The 21944-nt window shown below is 39.6% G+C and overlaps 1 protein-coding gene and 1 long non-coding RNA gene across 6 annotated transcripts in view; one reads left to right on the forward strand and one right to left on the reverse strand.

The window, feature by feature from the left end:
• Positions 1-21944, forward strand: part of LOC126922513 (tensin-1) — a 180835-nt gene that overhangs the window by 118354 nt on the left and 40537 nt on the right. For 2 of the 5 annotated variants that reach the window (XM_050735122.1, XM_050735126.1), the window contains exons 1-5: positions 15088-15308; positions 16614-16835; positions 17449-17612; positions 17707-17856; positions 21468-21765. In XM_050735122.1, coding sequence (XP_050591079.1) covers positions 15258-15308; positions 16614-16835; positions 17449-17612; positions 17707-17856; positions 21468-21765 — 885 coding nt within the window. In that variant the 5' untranslated portion in view covers positions 15088-15257. Of the gene's footprint in view, positions 1-8087; positions 8157-13627; positions 13634-15087; positions 15309-16613; positions 16836-17448; positions 17613-17706; positions 17857-21467; positions 21766-21944 lie in introns of those variants that run through there. The other 3 variants (XM_050735127.1, XM_050735125.1, XM_050735123.1) reach the window with 3 other exon arrangements.
• On the reverse strand, positions 17783-19213 carry LOC126922657 (uncharacterized). The gene is made up of 2 exons (XR_007712887.1): positions 18607-19213; positions 17783-17885 (listed from the first exon to the last, which is right to left on the reverse strand). It is a non-coding gene; the product is annotated as an uncharacterized LOC126922657 (long non-coding RNA).

The following is a 21944-nucleotide window of genomic DNA, read 5'->3' on the forward strand; positions in this document are numbered from 1 at the left end:
CTCCGATCGCAAGTCGAATGGGTCGTTTTTCAAAGAAAGAAATTTATCAAGGTGCCTCGTTTACGTCGGCTCGCGAGAGCTTCTCTTTCCCCATGGACAAGATACGAGACGTTACGATGCACGAGGAGCTTTTCATTGAAACTGCCAACTCACACGAGCTTTGTATATCAGGAAGTTGATAACGGTGTTATTCAAGAAGGAGGGAACGCTTCGTCGGCGTCGATTTTTCTTCGCTCTGTCGATCAGCGTTCCCTGTCTGCAAACAGTTTATCATTTGTTAGTCGTGAAATAGAAGCGTAACGCGTATTTCGATACAAAATATTCCGTAGTTACTTGTCCACGATGACTAAAATGTTTTGCTTGCTATCGCTTAAACGCATACTCATATCGATATGGATTTATGAGATTCAACAGCGAGGATCAGCATTAGTTTCAATTATAGAAATATTTACAAAATTTTAATTCGAAATTTTACGTATAATTACATCTATATTCTGCGCTAACTATATACTACAAATATACTATTGCATATATTACAACTCAAGATTAAAATATTTGTTTATCGCTACTCGTAACAGATGGCGAACGAACGATAATCATTAGAAAAGAAGAAGAAAAGAGAGAAAGAAGCTCGAATACTCAAGGTTTATTAGGTGTTCTTCCAGTTGTAGCACGAAGTAGGCGAGCCATGTCATTTCAGCAGATTGTGACAAGCAGCAGTAAGCAATTTCTATGTTCCCGCGTATACCGCGAACATGTGTGTGAACACCAGATGCCATACTAATTCATACAATCTAATTCCACATTTTTAATCGCTCCTTGCAGTATATTTCCATGCTCGACTGGCAACCACGTCGCGAACTTTTAGAGCAAACCGATATAGCAACCATTGTTGACACAATTGCTGCCTCGAATTTAATATGTCATCGTCGAAACAACGTCATTACCATCGCCGACAAACTGTTTGATTTATCGTTGTACTTTGAAAAGTTAATCCATTTGAGAGAGCTAGAAGTATTTTTGCTCGTTGACGTCAGTCTGTCATATAAATAGCATTTAAAAAGATTCATCGCTTCATGCGGACCTTGAACTTTGATAATAGTAATTGCAATAGTAATCGTAGAAACTTTTTATTAATTTTTTACTGTTTTCAATCGAAGATGAAGATTATTTGAAACAAAGGCACGTGCAAGTGATTCGATTAGTCTCTACATCGTAAATTGCGAACGTGAACTAAATTCAAACACTGGGTCGTCTGATCGAAGTCCATGCGAAGTAACAATCATCCGAAAAGAATTTCCACTGAGGTTAATAAAGAAACTTCTCCTTATTTTACGTTTTCTCTTCGTGATCGTACAAGATACAGCAGGTCGTACGTTACGAGGAAGAAAATTTCGATAGTTGGCCAGAGTCCAAGAGTGGAGTCGGAACTGGCATCGCGAATGATTCGGTCACGGGCATCGAGTTGGTTACTTATGAACATTTCTCGTTGCTTCTGACCAGTTTTCATGAGTAATCTAATCTGAAATCTTGGAAATCATTTATTCAGAAACTGCGGATTGGTCTCCATTTTCAGCGGCTCTGGCTTTTCCAAGTTCTCGTCCAAAGTTTTACTCCGATATCGTTTTGCTCTCGTTGACAAGTACAATTTATGTTTATTTCTGCATTAACAAAAATTAACAAAATGGAAAGTGAGGCTAGTTGGTAATTGAAAGGAATGTCTAGGATAGCGTTAGTTCAACGAAGATGTGTCAGACGGTTTAATAAAACGAGTAACGTATCGCACAAAGTAATCAACGAATCGAGTTTCTAAGCAATTTAGAGAAGTGAACCGAAATTCTTGACACATTTATTCTGTTATAAGATGGTCACTCGTCTAAACAATTTCTGTCTGCAAGAATATACATTTTCAGATTGGTTTCCAATACTACCAATATAACATTGACAGCCGTATTTCATTTCACTGCTAAAGATATTTCAAAATATTTTATATCACATATATGCGGTATATATATCAAAGTTTTCTATGATCAGTGTCAAAATACACTCGCGTGCCACTGTAGTTGCTTGGTATTTACGAATCCTGGTGTAAAGATCAAACTAACAACTTTTTCTCGCTTTTTCAAACGATTCTCGAAGTACGGACGAATAAAGTAATTTGTCACGCGTTCATAAATTTCTAAGACGATGATCGTGTCCACTGTGGAGATCGAGAAGAGGGTAGAACCGGCTGCTTCACGCGAGGGGTCATGGGTCAAAGATAAAGCGACGCTTCTTCAGATAAAATGCGTGCTTCCTCCGAGTTCTCTACGATCTCTATCGGGTATTATATTGCGCTTACGATGATCATAGGTTTACGTAAACTCGTGGAGGCCGCGCGACAAAGAAGGGGAAAAAGAACGAAGAAAAAAAGAAAAAGAGGTAAAGAATTCGCTTTCTTCTTCGGATGTTTGCATGTATAAATTGCGATGTACGCGAATGGATATTTATAACGATGAACGAGAAGGTTGTCACTTCCTGTGAGGTCATAGGAGAACTCGTCGCGAACGGTCTTAGAAAGAAAAAGTGTTTACTCGTTCGCGTAAAAAGCAACGGTTGCGTAAGTATCGGTCATTAGGTGGACGAGAACACGTATGTATGAGTATCGTATTCGTGGCAGAAGGCTTCCTGTCTCGAGTCAAGGATGCGGCCAATGTTGTACCTATTGTTTCCTTTATGCATTCGTTGCGAGTTTCGAATACCTTATCTTTAATAAAGCATGTGTCTATCACTGATGGATTACTTTTAAATTTTCCAATTTTTCAATATTCAGATTTGCAAATTTCCAAATGTTTTAAATATTCCGATTTCCGAATTTTCAAATTCTCGGATACTTAGATTTTCAGACTTCCAGATATCGTAATCTTTTCATTTTTGTCCAGTCCAATTTTTATTAAGCTGAAACTTCGCTGTGAAGAAAATGAAAGTTTCGTAGAAATACCTGGCACCTCCAACTTTCAAAGGCTGGGATATTAGGTAATTATGACTCGCAAGAATCTTTTCAAAGTAGGCGAAACGAGCAGGAATTTTACTTTGCTTGCAAACGGATACAAACTAGACAATTTTGTATTAAATATCAAGAGATAGCGCACGAGAATTTCACACGGTTCGATAATCTTCAAATATCTCGGAAGCCTATCGCCTACAATTTTCATCACACAATTTCGCAATAATTTATCCATTAATGCAACGCGACGTGACTTCGCCGATCGTCAATGTTATTTTGACTCTTTCATCATGGTACCGGTCACGATTATGTCGAAGTGAGAGCTGATTCCTCCGCAGCTGTGCTCTCGTTGACTGTTCGACGTGATTCTCAATCGTAATGCGCGGTTTGTTGCGGGGCATAAGTCAATTAAGCCGGTATTAGCCAATCGGGTGTCTTTCCGCCGAAGCAGCTTGCCTTCTCGTTGATTATTTCGTTCGTTACGTTGCACGAGATACAGACAGTATCACGTTTACTTATAACACATTCTTCTAATCGTATCTTCGATATTTCTGGTCGAAACTTTCCATATATTCAATAGAAAATGTCAATGACAAACAATCGTTTTCCATAAATAACTTTTTCTAATCATACGTGCATACAATCAATTACATTTATTATTGAAATATCAATGCTTGCATTAGCGTTGAAAGATTTTCTGTCAGTCTAGAAGGATCTTCTTAACCTAACTTATAACACAGAAATAAAAAATCTGAAGATGAGAAATTTTCCAAGTAACGAAATAGTTTTAGGGGTGAGTTTAATCTCGTTATGATATTCTGTTAATAGATAGGTATGGATGAAATTACAGTTTAATTTATGTGCAATTTTGTAATTAAAATGAATCTTGTTAAAAATAAGTGAGTGTCTTGATACTTTTGAACGATTGATATTTTGAAAGATTCTATATCTATTGCGTTTGAATGGCATGTCTTTATTACGCGTGACTAAAATTAAATTACATTTGTTGACGTGGCTAATTAGCATTGAACAAGGTTGGACGTCGTCACGAAAGAAACACACTCGAGACTCTCGAATTTAATATGCGAATTTCCTGGCGAGAATTTGCATTTTTTAAAGTTTCATCTGCTTTCAAGCTGGCGACAGGGACCAGAAGCGTTTCCAATTCTCGAAACCCGAGCCGCCAGCTAAGCAATCTGACTGGCGGCGACGTCCGCTGTATTGCCTATTCTTCGTATTAAAATATCGTTGCTGTATAGAGGTTCGCCAACTGTTACGTGCAAAAACGCACGATACTTTTGCTCACACGAATACCGATCTTACTTAATTTCCTCTCTTCCATGTGTCCTTTTCTTGCCTGTCATTTCCATTAAGAAACAAGTTTCAACTTTGTAAAGCAATCAAAAATATACTCTGTCCTTAATTTATTTTCTTGGAATCGGACCGCGTTCCTTCCAAAGAATTTTATCTTTGATCTGTTCTTAAATACTTTTCATTTAAATTGTAGTCGGTAGCTGAATATTTTTCTACGGTGCACAACAGATTACAATATTCAAGGTTTTTCTTCTGCATAATGTATATCCGCTTCTGGGAATTTAGATGTAAAATTTGCCGGCTGATTTATCGGTTACTCGGCTCCAAAGGCTTACGCGAGACACGGAAACATTGCCAGGCAAGTTTATAGAATCACATGGTTATTTAACCCTCGAGTTGGTATTTTCGTGGCTACCACTTAAATTATCGATACCGTGAATCTGAATTACTACGTTTCGCATCTTTATTCGCGCCACTCGCCGGACAAGGACACCCGTCTATTTATCCCAGCTATCTAGTCCTGGTAAAACGTGTTCTACCCGCGAAAGCCTATGGACTAGTTAAAGTGATTTATCGCTTCGTAAAATATTCTTCATGTCCGCCGTGCTCGAGCAGAAACAGCCAGTGACCAATTTAATTTCAATTCGTGCTAAATGTCTTCCAACGGTCAAGAAAAATTGCGCCATTGTTCTACGCAAAGTGTTACTGAGAATACCTAAAATGCCATTTAGTCAGTGTCGAACCGAGAAATATTGCGCCTGTCGTTGAATTTAGTCTCTATTTATCGGCATTTTTGTTGCCGCATAAAATATTAGAAGACGTTTCTTCAGAAGTCATTCGATATTTTATGGTTTCGCTGTAACGTGGAACGCGATAAAATTTTAATCGAATCTGCCAGATCTAAAACACATATCGATCTACTGCGACAGAAATGACCGTATAAGACGCATTCCACGTATTATTAATTTTGTGGAAGTTTAAAATGAATCAGATCAGCTGAAGATCGAACAATATCAAGTTTTAATAGAAATCTCTGTTTTGGAACGATATTTAAATTTTACAACATTATTACTTATTTGGAGTGGTGGCAATTAAACTTAAGACACTTGAAACGTCTATTTCCATTGGAAAACATCCGAATTTCTTGAAATTACCACGCGAAATATAAAGCTTCCCTTCGTTTTCAAGAAATTATTAAACTGAATTTCTTTGAAATAAACTTTCCTCGTATTTAATCCACCTCTAACTTGTTTATTCCTTAAAAGCAGGAGACGGAAAGATAGATCCAAACATCTCGAAATATTTTAAATTCAGTTTCTTTATATTTTTTATTTCCCGCGCGAGGAACGAACTTTCTCTTCATTTAATATTCCACTAACTGTATTATCCTATAGAAAGCAAAAAAAAAGCTGGAGAGACGAAACGTAAATATATGTGACAAAATTGTTAAACTACATTTTTTTCAAATTATCGTCCCAGAAACAAACTCCGTCCAATCTACTAACCCACTTATCTCTTCAGAAACGAAAATACATAGTGTAATCCAAACGCTTCAAAAAGCCTATTAAACGCTATTTTTTTAAATAATCCCGCGGAAAATGTGTTAAACCACTAACCCCATTTGCTCCTTAGAAAAGCACCAGATAAAGAATTCACAATGCAAGAACCAACACTGCGAACACAAGGAGAGACGGCGAGCCGTAAGTTCGCAAAGGTGGCATCGTGTTACACGGGCGTGCGACAATTTCGCGGGGTAATTATATTTACAGGGAGTGGCACTCGACCTATAACCGAACTTCTCCTCGTCCCTTTTTCCCTTGTGCCGCGCACAACTCGTGCGATCCTGTAGAACCCGCGGCGCAGGACCAGGCCTGCGTGCAAACTCGGGACGCTGCTTGCCATCTCCATGGTTACATGTCGCGTTCTCTCGCCCCGCAACCCTCTTCAAGCCCCCTTAAACGTTCTCCGTAGCCGAGATGCAGGGTTTCATCCCTCCGTGCGGCCGCAGCGCCGGGGCGGCTCCCGTGCGGCGCAGACGTTCGTACCGGTTGACCCAGGTCGCGTGATCCTCGCTCGTCCACGGTATCCAGAAGCTTTCTTACGACAGTTTTTCACTGACTACTCGAGTGTCGTCCCTTCGTAAGCCCGTCTGGGCTACAAGAAACGAAAGGGGAAGGATTTACCGGTGGTTGTACAGAAATTTCCCGGCGAGAAACTGCTTGTCAAGGATACATAGAGGATCGAGATAGTTGAACCGAGGGTGGAAGATACGATGACCTTGAGATTGCAGTCAGATGCGGTGAATTAAAACGAAATTGATACGTGGTATTTTTTAACTGTGGGACCCGATAGATCCATGGATCGTGCGAAACGATCGATACGAAGGCCGATACTTCCAGGTGTACGATGCGGGTTGGCAACTCGAGGAGAAGAAAGAAATGGAAAGGGCGGAGATCGTATCGGTGAAGAGCGTTCAAATTAGCACGAGCAAGAAGTTCCTATAAGTAGATACATAGAGTAAGAGATCTGAAAAGCGCGGTTGCTTTCTCTCTTTTGCATCGGAGCAACGAGGCGCGATGGAAACGCGGACGAAACGCGCTCGACAGGCAACGAGGGATTAATGGCGTGATTTTCGTCCATGAATCATCGCCGTAGTTGGCGAGGATCGCGGTTTCACGCGGATCAGAAGAAGAGACGGAGGAAGAGAAAAGGCGGTGCCCGATGTTGCGGAATAATTCGTAACGAGCACGCCTGTCACGGCGCCGACGTACGATCGACACGTGGCTAGCCACATTTCGAAATTCTCTTTCGCCGCAACGTTTGCTAACTCCTTCACGATTTTAATTCTGCACGTAATACATTTCATTTGAGAGAATATTATTAAGATTATTAAGAATCAGTAAATCACTTTGACAATTGAAAAATCGTGTTCCTATAAATTCCGTGTGATGACACTTAAAATAGACTTAAAGTAGACACAAAATATCGTACAACGAAGCACTTGTGAATTCTATTCATGGTTTCACGGGTCCTTTATCCGAAGAACCATGACAAACTCAAACAGTAGCTCGCTATCGCGCGCTTGGCTGCGAGCAAATTGCTGTCGCTGCGGTGACACGCGCCAGGACACGGTGAACAATAACCTTAAGGAGGAGACACCACTAAGAGAGGAAACTGAGACCCTTTTGCACCGTATCGCGTTCACAGTTTGGCACACTGCCCTTCATATAGAAAGCGAGGTGCGTGGGTGTTGTTTCGCTCGATTGAAATCATATTTTCGCCATGCGCTCTCGCCTCGATAAATATATAAACACGAAAATATAAATAATATAGAATAGATAGAAAGAATTACGACTGACTGAGTTCGCGTAGGGAAATTTAATCGAAACACCCTACGCGAGGGTGGTCGCGGAACGGAAATTTGTTTTCACAGGCCACCAGGGATTTACGCGAATCGAAGCACTGGGAATCGATGATGTTTATTATCAGACGCGTGGCGCACATCAGCCTGAATTTACGCAACAGCTGCTTTCAGCCGAACAATGGAAATAATTTACGCGTAGTATTTGTTATCGTTGCTCGACGCGATGGGCAACCCATTTCCTTTCGCGACGCCCTTAATGTGCACGCGTGGAAACTACTGCTTTTTTATTTTCATTTTTTCCTTTTTGGGTCTTTCGTCTTTTTTCTTTTGTTTTCTTTTTTTCTGTCCCATTCCTTTCCAGTAGATCGTAGATATACATGGCGAGACCTGTATAATTCAGTATTTTTTCCTTTTCTGTTGCAGCATAATGGAGGTTATGAGGCACAGCCGAAGAATGTTAACACCATTTCGAGAAGCAAACAACAACACCAGGTAAAAAATCGACTCTTTTGCGTTATTATAATTCCTCGCTATACCAAGTGAATTTCGCTGTAAATTATTCAACTCGTAGATCTTTACATAGAATGGGAATTTGTGTTTTTTTTTCAGTCACGAAAATTGCAGGCGCGTATAGCTCATAAATTATTCATCAGACTCTCGGTTAGTAGGTCTACTAATTAGAGTCGATTCTAATTCTGTCTCCTGATAAACGCAGCTCTTCTCACATTTCACAACGACTACTAATCGATAATGAAATTGCACAATTTTTTTTCGATATGATTCCAAATATTAGAAGTTCGTAAAAAAAATTTAAAAATTTTTGACAGGCATTGTTCTCGTTACGAATTTCTGTTACCGCTCCAATATCTGAAAAAATAAAGCTATGGTTCATATTCAAAAGGACAACAGTTTATTATTACGAATAATACTTGACTCATGACTGTATAGCACATTGAGAATAATATTTGATTCTCGTTCGTTTACTCGAACTACTAGAAAGTGGACCTACCTTTTCATTCGTTGCAGCACCTACGATTTATTCGTTGTTACTTGTCGTGACCGCGAGAAACGCTTTGTGAAGTTGGAAAAAGGAAAGAAAAATATGCTCAGCACGATCGTTATGCTAAATGGCCTGCTACGTAGCCTGCTACGTAGCTTGTGGCTTATCATTTGCTGATAAGAATTCGCGATTTGCACCATTCGCAAACCTGAGCTCTCTAAATATTTAATATTAAAACAAACCACGCGTGATACGTACGAGGAAGTGGCGTCTTATTGGTCGAGAGTACGGGGGTCGATTGCATCAGGAGGTACCTTCATTTATTCCGCGGGAAAACACGGCCGAGCCCTATTTACATTCGAAACAGCGCTCATCGTCTACGGCGAACAACCTCCTCTTTCGCGTACACGTGTACCTGACGCCGCGATTCAACGTTTTGCGAACGATCACTATGCAAAATCGCACACAAGCCGCCTCGACTTCGAAATTACCTCCGAGACGTACATACGAAATCATTTGCATCACGCCATCTGCGTAATCGCCTCGAGAATCAGGGAATTTTGACGTTCTTGTTACGTTTCACTTGTGATTTCGTTCTCTGTGGTCTTGAGGTAACTTGCTTTCTACCATGTTTGATTTCGTTGAGAAAATCGTGAAATAGGAGGCAATGAAATAGAAAATATTATTCGAACGTAATATTATGTAAGAGTTATAATGCAGATTGTTACGTTTCGCTTGTGTTTTCGTTCTGAATGGTCTTATTGTTCGAGTAATTCAATCTTTGTGGTATTCGGTTTGCTTGGAAAGGGATTGAAATAGAAAACATCTTATAGAGGAAATATTACATAAAAGTTATTTATAGTATATCGTTAGTAAATCGTTACGTTTCATTCATGATTTTATCCTCTGCGGTTTTATCGTTAGTGTAACTATGATTTGGTTGGGAATTCTGGGATGGAAATAGCTGAACTGGAAAATATTCTATATGGGGAAATACTACATAGGAATTACAGCATACGGTAGATTTGGCGATTATCTTTACAAATATCAATTTTCAATAAATGTATAAATTCTCTCTCATTTTCTACAATTGCTTGCCATCTTTCCACGGAACTTTCTATTTCTCTCTTAGGACACTTTTATCGTCTTCTAACGAGTTCCGTTATATTATCTTAGCTTCCAGAAAAATTGCGTCACTTATGACATATTATAGCGTAACGCAAACTCAGTAGAGTAACAAAATATATTAAACTTATTTCAAAGCTTCTGCTTCATAAATTATAGCACTTTGTTTATACGTATCACGAACAAAGCGGAAGTTTACAATTTTCCCTTAATCCCGTGGATCATTTATCTGGTTGTAACGGTGACTGATATTATTGAGCAAAATTTTGCCAGATAACTATCTGAAAATGCAACGCGTTGGATTGTTAGATGTAACGCCAGAGGAAGCATGAAAAACGGATCTGGGAAGTGGTTTGAAGGGAACGTTTACGCTTTATTAGGGTGTTTTTTTTTAAATCATAACAGCGGCTAGACCAGCAGCAAGGCGTCTTTTACGCATTAATGTCGACACCGGAGAAAATTATTCGCTAAAATGGCAGTAAGCTAGCGCACCGTATGAACGGTGTAGGTATCAGCCGATGTTCCACGGAGATAATCCAAGTATATTGACGTCGGCCATGTAATGTATTCGTGAAATCCACGCTTATACCGCGGCTATTCTTGTGAAAATATACACAGAGAAGAGCATCGAATGCAAAACGCGGCACGGCGCGAGGGAATTCTGACAATTGCTCGTAACTGGTTATTACCGATTGTGGCGAGAAATCGTTCCTCAATGATAATCGTAGGAAACCGTTCGGAAATTTATTGCGAAATTGCTCTATCGATTTCGGATGGCATTCGGTGTCGATGAAAATGCTTGAAATGTGAGAACTAGATATGCGAAGATATACACTACTGGTCGAATGTTTAGCAACGCTACATGGTTTGTACGATTGGAAAATTTAAGAGCAGATTGGTTTAAGATTCTGTTACCTTAGGTAATAATTTGATCAAAAATCTATCGAACTAAAGAAAATTAATTAAAGAAAGTAGAATCGATGTTGGCAGAATTAACTTTAAACTGATAACAGAATTAGAAGGTACATTACACATAGGAATAATTGAGAACGTGATTTCAAATTTTTGATTGATAGTGTATAGTAGATAGTAGTAGATAGTACCTTTCTCTGTTTCTTTCTTCCGTTCTAAAGTTGGTTACTTCAAAGTTGATTTCATTTAATAGATTCATGAAATTAAAAAAATGGAGATAAAGAATTGCCGAGAAAAGTCTTGGTGCATCCGCAAGATTCTTCCAGACCAAGCAAACGTTATTGAACATTAAAATATAATTTGTTTTGAACATATTACGTTACCTAGCACAGCTGTTGTTTCCTTCGAATCATGGAATAGCGGAACGAACCTTGACGCATTTGAAACTCAAAAGAATATTGCAAATATCATGGAATCAAGTATTAGGTTCACATTATTGGTAGATTGATTTTACATTACTTAAAAATATATTCACTTGAGAGGATATATATTTCGAGTGAATTAAACAACCAACTTGTATTGACAAAGTAATTTTAAGTAGTTTAAATCTAATCGATCAGAGTTCAAATAACTTGACTAATCCAAATGATGTTCAATCTTGAAAAAATCGGAAAAACGGAGGAACATGAACGTTAGAGGGAATAATTTAGGACTCCGATAGGTTTGGAATGCATCCTTTCCGGATCTTTGGCGAAACATTCCGCTATCGATCGGATCTCGACGGTATATACTCGTTGGTTAGCAGAGAGGTCGAGACGGAAAGAAGTCGATAACCATAAAGCCCACTCTCGCTTGGCACTCCACTTGTAATTAGAAATTAGCCGTCGGCAATTACGCGGATTAACGATAATTGGCATTACCGGCGCGACGTTTCCTTCACGCCCCCGAATAATTACTTCCTACTAATGTCACAGCCTACGGTTATTCCTCCTAAATTACACATGGCCCGTCAAAAGGGCCGCAAGAATCCCAGTGTAAACAAAAATCAATTAAAAAGCGATATTCCTGACAGTCAAACCCTTCATCTCAATGTCTTACGTCTTTGAACGCTTCACAGAATCAAAACAAGCTATTTTGAATTCGCCGCGCGTTTGAAGTTATACGTATATCATAGCTAGGCATCATGGTCCATTTACAAGAATTACTATGGTAGTTAAAAGGATCGTATCTCCTAGAAATTTCATACATTTACCATGTGTAATTCTGGGAATTTGGATAAAATGTTTAGATTTCATTTAAAATGTAAATTTTGTACTTAAGTCGACTCGGTAGTTTCAATGTCCTGCAGATTCCTATTGCAGTATCTCTAAAAAGATATAATGAACGTTCTTCTGAATAAATATATCCTTGAGTATACGAAATCTTTTCAAGAATAGTTCATCATTTTTTTTAGAAAAATGAAACATAGTTATCTTCTTCTACTCTCAATAAACTCATCCGTGAAAAGTTGCAAATTTGGAATATTCCACATGAGACACGGACGTTCCTTCGCCAGTATCGTGTATCATCTTTCACAAAATATCCACCACGCGGCACTCGTAACACGCGAACCACGTCGATAAAATTTTCATTCATCTCCAATGAATTCCATTGCGATTTCCGCCCACGTGTCGCCTCGGTGTAAATTGAAATTTTAATGATCCTGCGTGCTGGGACAGAAGAAAGGGGTTCGAGTAGCCGCAGCGGCCCCGTCAAAACAGCGAGCTAGTATCGAAGCGAGTTGGAGAGAGAAAGAGGAAGCTAGTAACCTGGCCTCTAAAAATACGTTTACGAGATCGTAACGCGGTTCGCCGCTTCTCTCGCGGGCTACAGTCAACTTCAATTCGTGCGTACAATACCATCCATAAGTATTTGTACGATACTTGATACTATTCGATGAAAAGATTGATATTTCTCTTATAAATATTTTCAAAGTTATAGCTGACATACAATTTTTTTTACTGTGAATGTCTTACCTCTCGCCATAACTGGAATCAAGTATTCTGCTTAACAGTTAAAGGCTATCATGCTGTAAAATTTTACCATGTACAAATTTTTGATGTCATATCATTATTCGGTATATGATATCATCGTAATTGGACACTCATAGTGTTTGCATGTTATGTGTAGCATTTTGAAAGTTAATTAACAGTCTAACGAGACACGATTATCATAATCGTATTCGTAAAATTGAAAACCAATTTGAAAACGTATGTGGAATTTACACTCTCTTCAAGAAAGAAGACGTTAAATGAAAGTACTTTATTCCACATTCTCGAATTATTTTCACGTGTTAAATAATCTCCTGTCTCTTGTCTATTTCTATCTCTTTGGAGCTCTTTGGGAGCAGACAAATTCTTCTACAGAGTAGAATTCCATTTATATGAACGAGATTTTAGTTAATGTACGATTAATTGATCTTTTGCTGGTTGAATTCATTCATCTGAACCTGAGCTCTTATTGTATGAACAAAAGCTAGTAGATAGCGAGGATAATTGGCAAGCTCCTATTATATCAACTCCAATTATATAAACCGTTTGTCTCCCGACAAGTTTGGATAAATGGAATTCCACTGTATCTGACAAGTTCTCAAACTTGATTTCCTCGACGATGAAACCTCCAGCATAACTTAATTATGTTTGATCTTCGCGTTACCTTGGACCATACAATCTCTTCTGACTCCAGTTGTATCGCGAAATTAGGATCACGGTGACCTCCAACGTAATTTTATTATACTCGATCTTCGTGTTACCTTGAACCATGGCGTCTGTTGTGACGTCAATTGTGCCACGAGTTTAGGTATACATTTGCGATGTTTTAGCAGCATCCAAATACTTATGGACGATAGTGTACGTCGTGGTCTGTTACGACCATAAATCCCTCCCAGCGTCAGGTCTCACGTGTGAAATTGCCATTACGCTAGCGCGGTCCTACCGCAGCTGTCGTTCCTTGGAAGCTCAGCCTACCTCGGTATGCCGCGTGTCCTTCGTATTTCTCACGGTTGCTTAGGATTCGAAGATCGACGGGGGGCCTTTCGTATCGGACGACCGTGCCACGACCATCCTTTTTCGCGCGAAGTCCACCGCGTCGGAAGAGACAAAGAGGATATTCGTGCGATTTGTCAGGCGTCACGCGCGAATAAGTCGTAATATCGCCTGACGGCGGGCTGATTTTTCATTCAGGATCGCAATGAGTAAACTTTGTCGGCGGCGGTTTCTCTGTGATAGCGTTACGGGATCGTGCAGCGGTACCTTTTCTTCATTCTGCTGAATTATTCCGCCGTATGACGAGGGAAATGGACGTTTCAAAGATAGGAAGTGTATGGGATGTTGCATCTTTCAGGGAAGTTTATGACGCTTCGCAAGGTCGTTCTGACGATAAGTTTATCGATAAAGCTGTGATGTGCTCCGGGCCATTTTGCGCGAGATACACTTTCAAGCGCAGAGAAGAATCATTGTTTAAGTATTTGTAGGGAACAGTGGAAAATCCTGCAACGAGCCTTTTTGTAGTTTGTGAAAAAACATTTTTTTTCAATAATTAATAATATTATAGACACATCTTTCGACGGTTTTGCAAAGAAGATAGAATACCAAATTGGAGACCAATTTTATCGAAAATAAAATTTGTTGCATAACGTGTCCGCGTACGTGATAAGCATAAATCGATGTAGCATATTGTCACTGTAACCTGGAGACGAAAACTGTATACTACTTAAATTTTCTAAGCTTGAATAGAAACTTCAAAAAGTAATAAAAAGATAGAGAGTTTAATTTCTAGTATTTTGTTTAAATTTCTAAGGTATCTTGACTGATGTATACACACTATAACAAGCTCTATAACAAATCATTTTTACATGCATCTCGGTGCATCTAGATCTTTCTCACTTATTTGACCTCCGAAACACACTGTATCAATTTTCCACGGATTCATCGACACGCACGCCCTGTGTTCACTCGTTGAGAAACTCGTTCGATCACTCGCCAACTGGAATTACACCCGAGACAGCTTATGCAGACGCAGCGCAATTCGCGGACAAGGAACTTATTCATATTTCTTCGTCGACACGATTTTTCCGCATTGCCCTTGAAGTCGAGTTAGCCACACCGCTCCGCCGTTTTATCGCGTCCGCCAGCGCAGCGAGCTCGCAGGACTGGCTAATGCGACTTGTGTCTAATGACGAGCGTGACTTTGATCGAAGTCACGCTACCTGGACGAATTCGTTACATCATACGTGCACGCGGAGAGAGAAATCGTTGCACAGTCGGCGTACAAGGAAGGGGAATAGCTGAACGTCAGCTGTGCAAGTAGGAACCGTGGTTAGACTGTCGGATAGAACGTCGTGAATTCAGTGGAATCGAGCGAACGCACAATAGTCGGCAGTCTGTCATTCCTTCGTGCCGTGTCGTGCTCGCATCCTTCTTCGTCGACGTCCCGCCAAGATAAAAGCACGCGTTAAACCACCAGGATTTCATGTCGATTCGTTGGGACAAGGCGATTCCCATAAGGGCAGCATCGCCATGCCGGACAGCATTGTCGTCAGGATCGTCTACGCACCGAAATACTCCAAGGTTCTTTATAGATGAAGACCACACGGGAGAAATATGATAAGTTTGTTTTTGGTGATTTTCCGGCTCCTACATCACTTGGCAGCTGAAAAAGTATTTTGTAAAAAAAAGTATGAAGTAGTTGAAGAAAGAAATAATTCGATCGATTCGAAGTTTTTTAAAGATTGGTGACAAATTCCTAATGTTTCGTAAGAAAGGAATTTATGCTACTTTCGTTTAATTAATATTACTTTGCGTAATTAATATTCTTAACACGTTGCTTCCGTGTATTCGCGCACAAAGTGTGCACAAATCTCGTGTTTAATGTTGAACACGAAACATGTAAGGTTAAGTTGTTATTTTTATATAAAATAGCCGATTGCACGAGTTAGTTTTTGTAAAAAGTGGCCGGTGAAACGTGTTAATTTTTGCATAAAATAGCTGCTAATATTTTTTAAATTTATAAGAGAGCGACAAAAACATGTATTTAATCGTAAAATCGAAAGAAAAGATAGCTTTCGTGTAGATTTCATTTTCAACATATTGAATTCTAAAACAGTTCTTTTGTAAAGGATAGAAAATATGATTTATCATGTTTTTCAGTTGTGGACTTCATATAGTATCTATGAAGTAATGTGCTGAATTTAGGTAGTAAATCTAAAGTAACTTTTTTCGAGGCAAAAGTGGAATATAAAAGAAGAATATTGGTAGTAAAGTGAGCAGAGTGCTTCTTAGATATGTTTATTGGATAATTTTGGTTTATAAGAAATTTCATGCAGGGCAGACTGTAAGTTTTTTGTTCGGTAAAATAGGAATATAAATTGTGCGTATTGCTGGTGAAGTGAGCGAAGTGCTTCTTCAATGGGCTTCTTTAGAATATTTCGAGCAGAAGAAATTCCGTAAGAGGCGATTTGCGAAACTAGGTTCCATACCTTGGAGGCAACTCTAGAATTATTTGTTTTTCGGGAAAATGCGATATGAAATGCGAATATTTGTAGCGAGCCGAGTATTCTCCTTGAGTCCTTTGTTTAGAATTCTGGATATAAAGAATTCTGTAGAAAGCAATTTAGTAGAAATTAGAATTCGTGTATACCAAAGCCGTTTGTAAAATTCTTTACTCTCAATAAAAAGGAAATCTGCAGCGTAAAACTAACCAGATGAACAAGTTTCTTCTTCGGTCTTTTCTATAGGAAATTTTGGTGCGCAAGAACTTCATAAAAACTTCATAAGAAGCAATGAAATTAAGTTCTATGTGCCTTATATACTAAGGATAATTATTAAATGTGCGCGTAAAGATCAATGATACTAATAAGAATGCCCGTGTTTCAGATACAGACGTCCTTGTCGGCGACGGCACCTGCAAGGACGCCGGGCGTCGGCGCGGACGCGACGACGACAGGACCAGGAAAAGGTGGAGGTCGTGTTACAGAAGTAATGGAGCTTTGTTACGTCACCGAAAGAATCATTGCGCTCTGGTACAGGGAGGATGCGCAGGGCGTCCTTGAACATGCTACCGCACTTCTGCGAGGAAAGCACGGTGATAATTATATGGTGAGCGGCGAGTAAACGGCTGCAGATTAATGGTCGCTTATCTGATATAACGTTTTTATTAAATAACAATACTTATTAAACGAAAATGATCCTAGGATAATTGACGTATTACCAGATAAATCCTATATTCTCTCTAATTAGCGTTGCAATTAGCGCGTTGCATGCTCTGAAACCTATATAACGCTAGATAATTATAAAAAAGTTAATATTTCTTCACAATTCGTCCAATATCCTTCATTTTATAAGTATCTATCATTTTGCTTTGTAAGTCTCATTTTACCTGGACCTTCTTGCATAATAATTTGCAAATTATAAATTAATGAATTGACACGTGATATAGCGTAGCAAATTCTTACAATCTTGCCATTATATTTCGAATAATAATAATAGAATAGTAATAATCATCTGGCTTGTAGTTCATAAAATTGACTTATAGAATTTCATTTATCTTATTTTCAAACTTGTTATTGTTATACAGGAGAACTCATTAACCCTTTGAACTTGTAATAATAATATTAGTTCAATCATAAAAGAGCACACAGTATTTGCATTCGGTTATACAAGAGCATCTTGCAATATAATTACAACTTTCACACGTTTGTTCAAATTTCAGATATTCAATTTGTCATCGCCGGGTCGTACCGGGGAGCCAAATACCAGGGAAGCAGGATGGCCGCAGGGTCTGGCACCCAGTTTGGAAAGACTGTGCGCCCTATGCAAGGAGCTGGACTCCTGGCTGAACGGTACTTCGAATCGCGTGGTCGTTCTCCACGCCAGGTGAGTCTTAATCCGTTCTTTTTTCTCCAACGACAAGAAGACGAATTGGCGCGGTTCGTAAAAAGTTGGAAGCTCATTCCACGCCTCTGTTCAGGGGAAGCAAAGAACGATTGGGTGTGGCTGTGTCCGCGTACATGAACTACAGTAGCATCTGCGGCGGACGTGATCAGGCGTTGGACAGGTTCGCTATGAGAAGATTCCTCGACGACAAAATTGGTTCCCTGCAGGTTCCCTCACATCGAAGGTAATCGCTACGGTGCATGACGATACTGCCTGTTGACGTTGAACGAGAAAGTAAACTTTATCGCCTCTTAGTCGTGAATAACTCAGATAATACCTGGATGAACGACATGCACAGGCGTGGCTGCTTCAGGAGCCACCTTATGGCTGGTTAATTGCGTTACTCTATAGCCGCTATTTCAAAGCATGCAAACCTGCTGTCTATATTTCGTCATAAACGGATAGACTTCGTTATATATCCTCAAAACGTTACGTAAAATTATTATATCATAGTTCATGCATGCCCCATGTACGTCAGAGCGCTCGATTGTTCTTGAAATCGACGCGATTATTCTTTTCGTGAATTGCATACATTGTTTGGAGCGTGTGAATTGTGAGCGTCGGTTAATTGGATCGCTTGAAATCGGAAATTGATATCGCAGGAGGTTTCTGAAGATTGTGTAACGAAACTTGTTGGTGAAGGAGACCTCGAATGTTCATTTAGCCAATAGCAAATTTACATCATCGTTTTATCGGGATATTCGATTGCTGTGCAATTAATGAATTGGTAAAAGACACTGAATCTTTTCGAATTACTTTGATTACTTTGATCATATTTCGTTGGATTCTAATGCGTATTTGATGAGCGTGTAAAAAGTCAAAGTTAAAAGCTTCCTATATAGTAACGTCAATAAAACAGTCGTATAAGTCCCGTAAATCTTGTGATAGACTACTACCAAGACCAATCCATGTTCTTAGATATACTCGTACTTACTCGGTTGTGTGTAACTTAGCAGGTATCAGGCTCGTCATGGACATCTTAAACATCGATCCTACAGATATAAGATATTACATGACATTCTACGTTATTGTATGTACGATTCAAAAATGGTCAACATTGAATTAATTTTACACATTCATACTAGATATACCTACATCAGAAATCTACATAGTACGCTCATACAGTACAACTCTAAGTACAGTCTCTTTTGAAATATATCTATATGTCTTCCACATTTATTCGGTACGAAAAAGAAATTGGTTTCTTTTCTTCTCACAATAGGAGACTTGCTGTTTAAGCATAATTTTTAAGTACAGTTTCTTTCGATATCCATATAAAGAGGAAATGAAATTCTGAAAATTTGAGTGTTTTTCAACCACGAAATTCTTTCTTGTGCGTGCTACCGCCTATGATATAAGACATCCACTTTCAGTACAATTTTTCTCCACAATTTTCAAATCCTTTCTAGTACCCATCCAGAAAGATTGGTTTCCACAATTTTTTAATCTTTTTACAGCAGAAAATCTCTTCCTATAGAAGCTATCAACCATCCACTAACAGCACACAAACTACCGCCTCCGCATTGCTAAAAGCGCTTTAACGCGTGTCGGAAACGCCAAGTTACGACAGCATTTACATCAATGCCAGTCTATCCAATGAGAGACCTGGGACCGCCTAAAAATCCGAGTAAAATAACCGCATAAACATAATTCCCGTAGGTAAACCTGTCAAGCTTGGCCATCTATTTGAGACAACGATCGGTACGCATTACCCGCTGTCGATCCTCGCTACCCTTCGCGTTTAGTTCCCGCCGTGTGACGCTTACGCTGATGATCGTAATGATGGCCCGTCGAATGTGGTGTCCTTATACGTGAAACATTCCTCCAGGCGTCGCGGCGGTTGTGCTTTGCTCGTGGTCTTTCGCCTTCCACGTTCCACCTCGATCTTGCATCCCTGAACGATCGAGTTTCCCCATTAATTCCACGAGCGGCGAGCATTAGCATGTCGTTAGCGTAGCCGCACACCCGCGAACGTATGAATCCATTATCGAGGGTCGAGAGAAGCATCAGGCTAGCTGGTTCATTCGAGACGTGTGTAACGCGGCGCTCAAAGCACCTTAGGTGCCACCAAGGGAACAGGTTTTTTTTCGAACCCGGAGGGGATCGACCAGAGACAGAGATCGTATCTGCTTCGTTACGGACGACACGCGGGAATTCGTGAGAGATCCCGCGAAATTACGGTCATGAACGCTCACGACGCTGCATAATCGACAGGTACCTCAGAACAGGGTTCGTTCGGACCCGATCAACTCTTCCGTGTTTGCCATGTGTATTACAAGTGGGACTATTAATCGATCTCTCCGCGCGGCGAACGTCTCTTATCACGTTGTTGACGGTATACCGTGAAACCAATTTTTAGCATTTTAATAAGTAGACGGTGGATTTTTATGCGTTCAGTATAGCAAAAGTGAAAAAATCCGGAGAATGCGTATAGGATATCCGTATAGGATAACGAAAATATATAAAATAACCAGAATGTAGTAACCGTCATAATTTTTAATAAACAACTATCACGAATGTCTCATTTTTTTCGCTCTATTCATAAAAATATGAAACGTGGAGATAAACAAGATAAATAAATCCTTAGTAATTTAAATTTTAAATATATTCCTAGAAAATATGTCAACGTTTATGAAACGAGAAACGTCGAGTCAGGTCTCCTGTCCGTAACGTTAAAAAGATTCAGAACGTCGATCACGTTGCCCCTTCTGAATATATAAAAAATTGAAAACATCGGTTCACGTCTCCCGTCAATAATCTGTTACGAGCCATCCAGAAGGCATTTCGTTTAGCTTGAATCACGCGCAGAGGTCCCGTTTATGGTCCTGTTTATCGAAAGTTTTTCGCGGCACTCGTTTGATACACTCGCACGGTAAAAGGCCACGCGAGAAGTAGAAAAGTCCATTCGTGGTCAGACACTAATTAGCACGCGAGTGTCACAGTCGGAGACGCTACAATACTTTCGCACGGTGCGTTACGAGTTGTAACTTACGACAGCAGCCAAATACGGGCCGCGCTCGTGTGAAGTGGAATCGGCCATACGTGGTCGGACATGAATTATTATCGGAACGGTCGCGATTCGATCCATTCTTTTTGCTCCCTCGAGTGTTTCGCGATGGAAACGTTTCTGTTGTTGTCGTTTTACCGAGTATTGTTTTACCGATGAGACTGTATTGTAAAAAATAAGGAGGCTAGCTTCACCTTGACCTATGCTGTGGATATAACACGCCTGGGAAGCACTATTGAAGTGGTAATTGCTGGATCGTGTCGCCTGTCGTAATGTTTCCATTATGAAATTTTAGAACACGCTAGTCACTGCCTTTTAATGTTTCCCTGTGGTAAAAATTGGTCGTGTTAGATGGAAATCGCTGAATTAATAACACTTTGGCTGTGAATATTTCTGCGAAAAAATAGTCGCATAATACGATTAATGGTAGTTATGTCAGTTCATATATACCGTATAATGTTAATGCCAGCTAAAAGTTTGCATTCACTGCGTGTTTTGTAGAGCATATGAATAAAAAAAATAATGACTCACATTAATATTCTGAAAATAACTTGCAAATTTTGTAATATAGAAAATATTTTAAAATATTGACATTTGCTGCATTAATTGAAAATTAATATGAAAAGTAGGGGATTCAGTGTATTTAACAAAATAAATATTACGTTTCGAGCGATTATAATCTACTTAGTAGTTGAGTGAAATTCCCTTGTGATGAGAAATAGCAATCATTCACAGTAGTGAAATGGTTAGAAAAACTACATAAGAATTTCTACGGTTCTTTCTCGCAGGTACATCAAGTATTTCAGCGGACTTCTGTCAGGTTCCTTGAGGATCAGTCAATCTCCACTTTATTTAACGCATCTCACCGTTCTGGGCGTTCCACTCTTCGAGCCTACAGGTTGCCGAGCATTCCTCAAGGTCTACGAAGGCCTGACACCAGTCTACACCTCGGATCTCTATTCCGTTACAAACGCTCGCGAGTTCACCGTAAATCTCGGAGGTCTTCGTCTTAGGGGAGACATTCTGGTGAAATGTTACCACAGGGTGTACTCGAAGCAGAGCCGGGAAGTGATGTTCTCCCTGCAGGTAAGACGAAAGCGAGCGACAACTTTCCCAATTAAACTGAATTGACAGATTCAAATGTGCACTCGACAAGAAATCCTGCCAGCGAAGTATGTTTGACTATTGTACATAAACCCATTTCCATTTTCATCTCCTCCTGCAAACGATACTACTTGAATTACTGGTGGTACTGTTACCAACTA

The sequence above is a fragment of the Bombus affinis genome, chromosome 12, assembly GCF_024516045.1.
Source record: "Bombus affinis isolate iyBomAffi1 chromosome 12, iyBomAffi1.2, whole genome shotgun sequence".
Lineage (NCBI taxonomy): Eukaryota > Metazoa > Arthropoda > Insecta > Hymenoptera > Apidae > Bombus > Bombus affinis.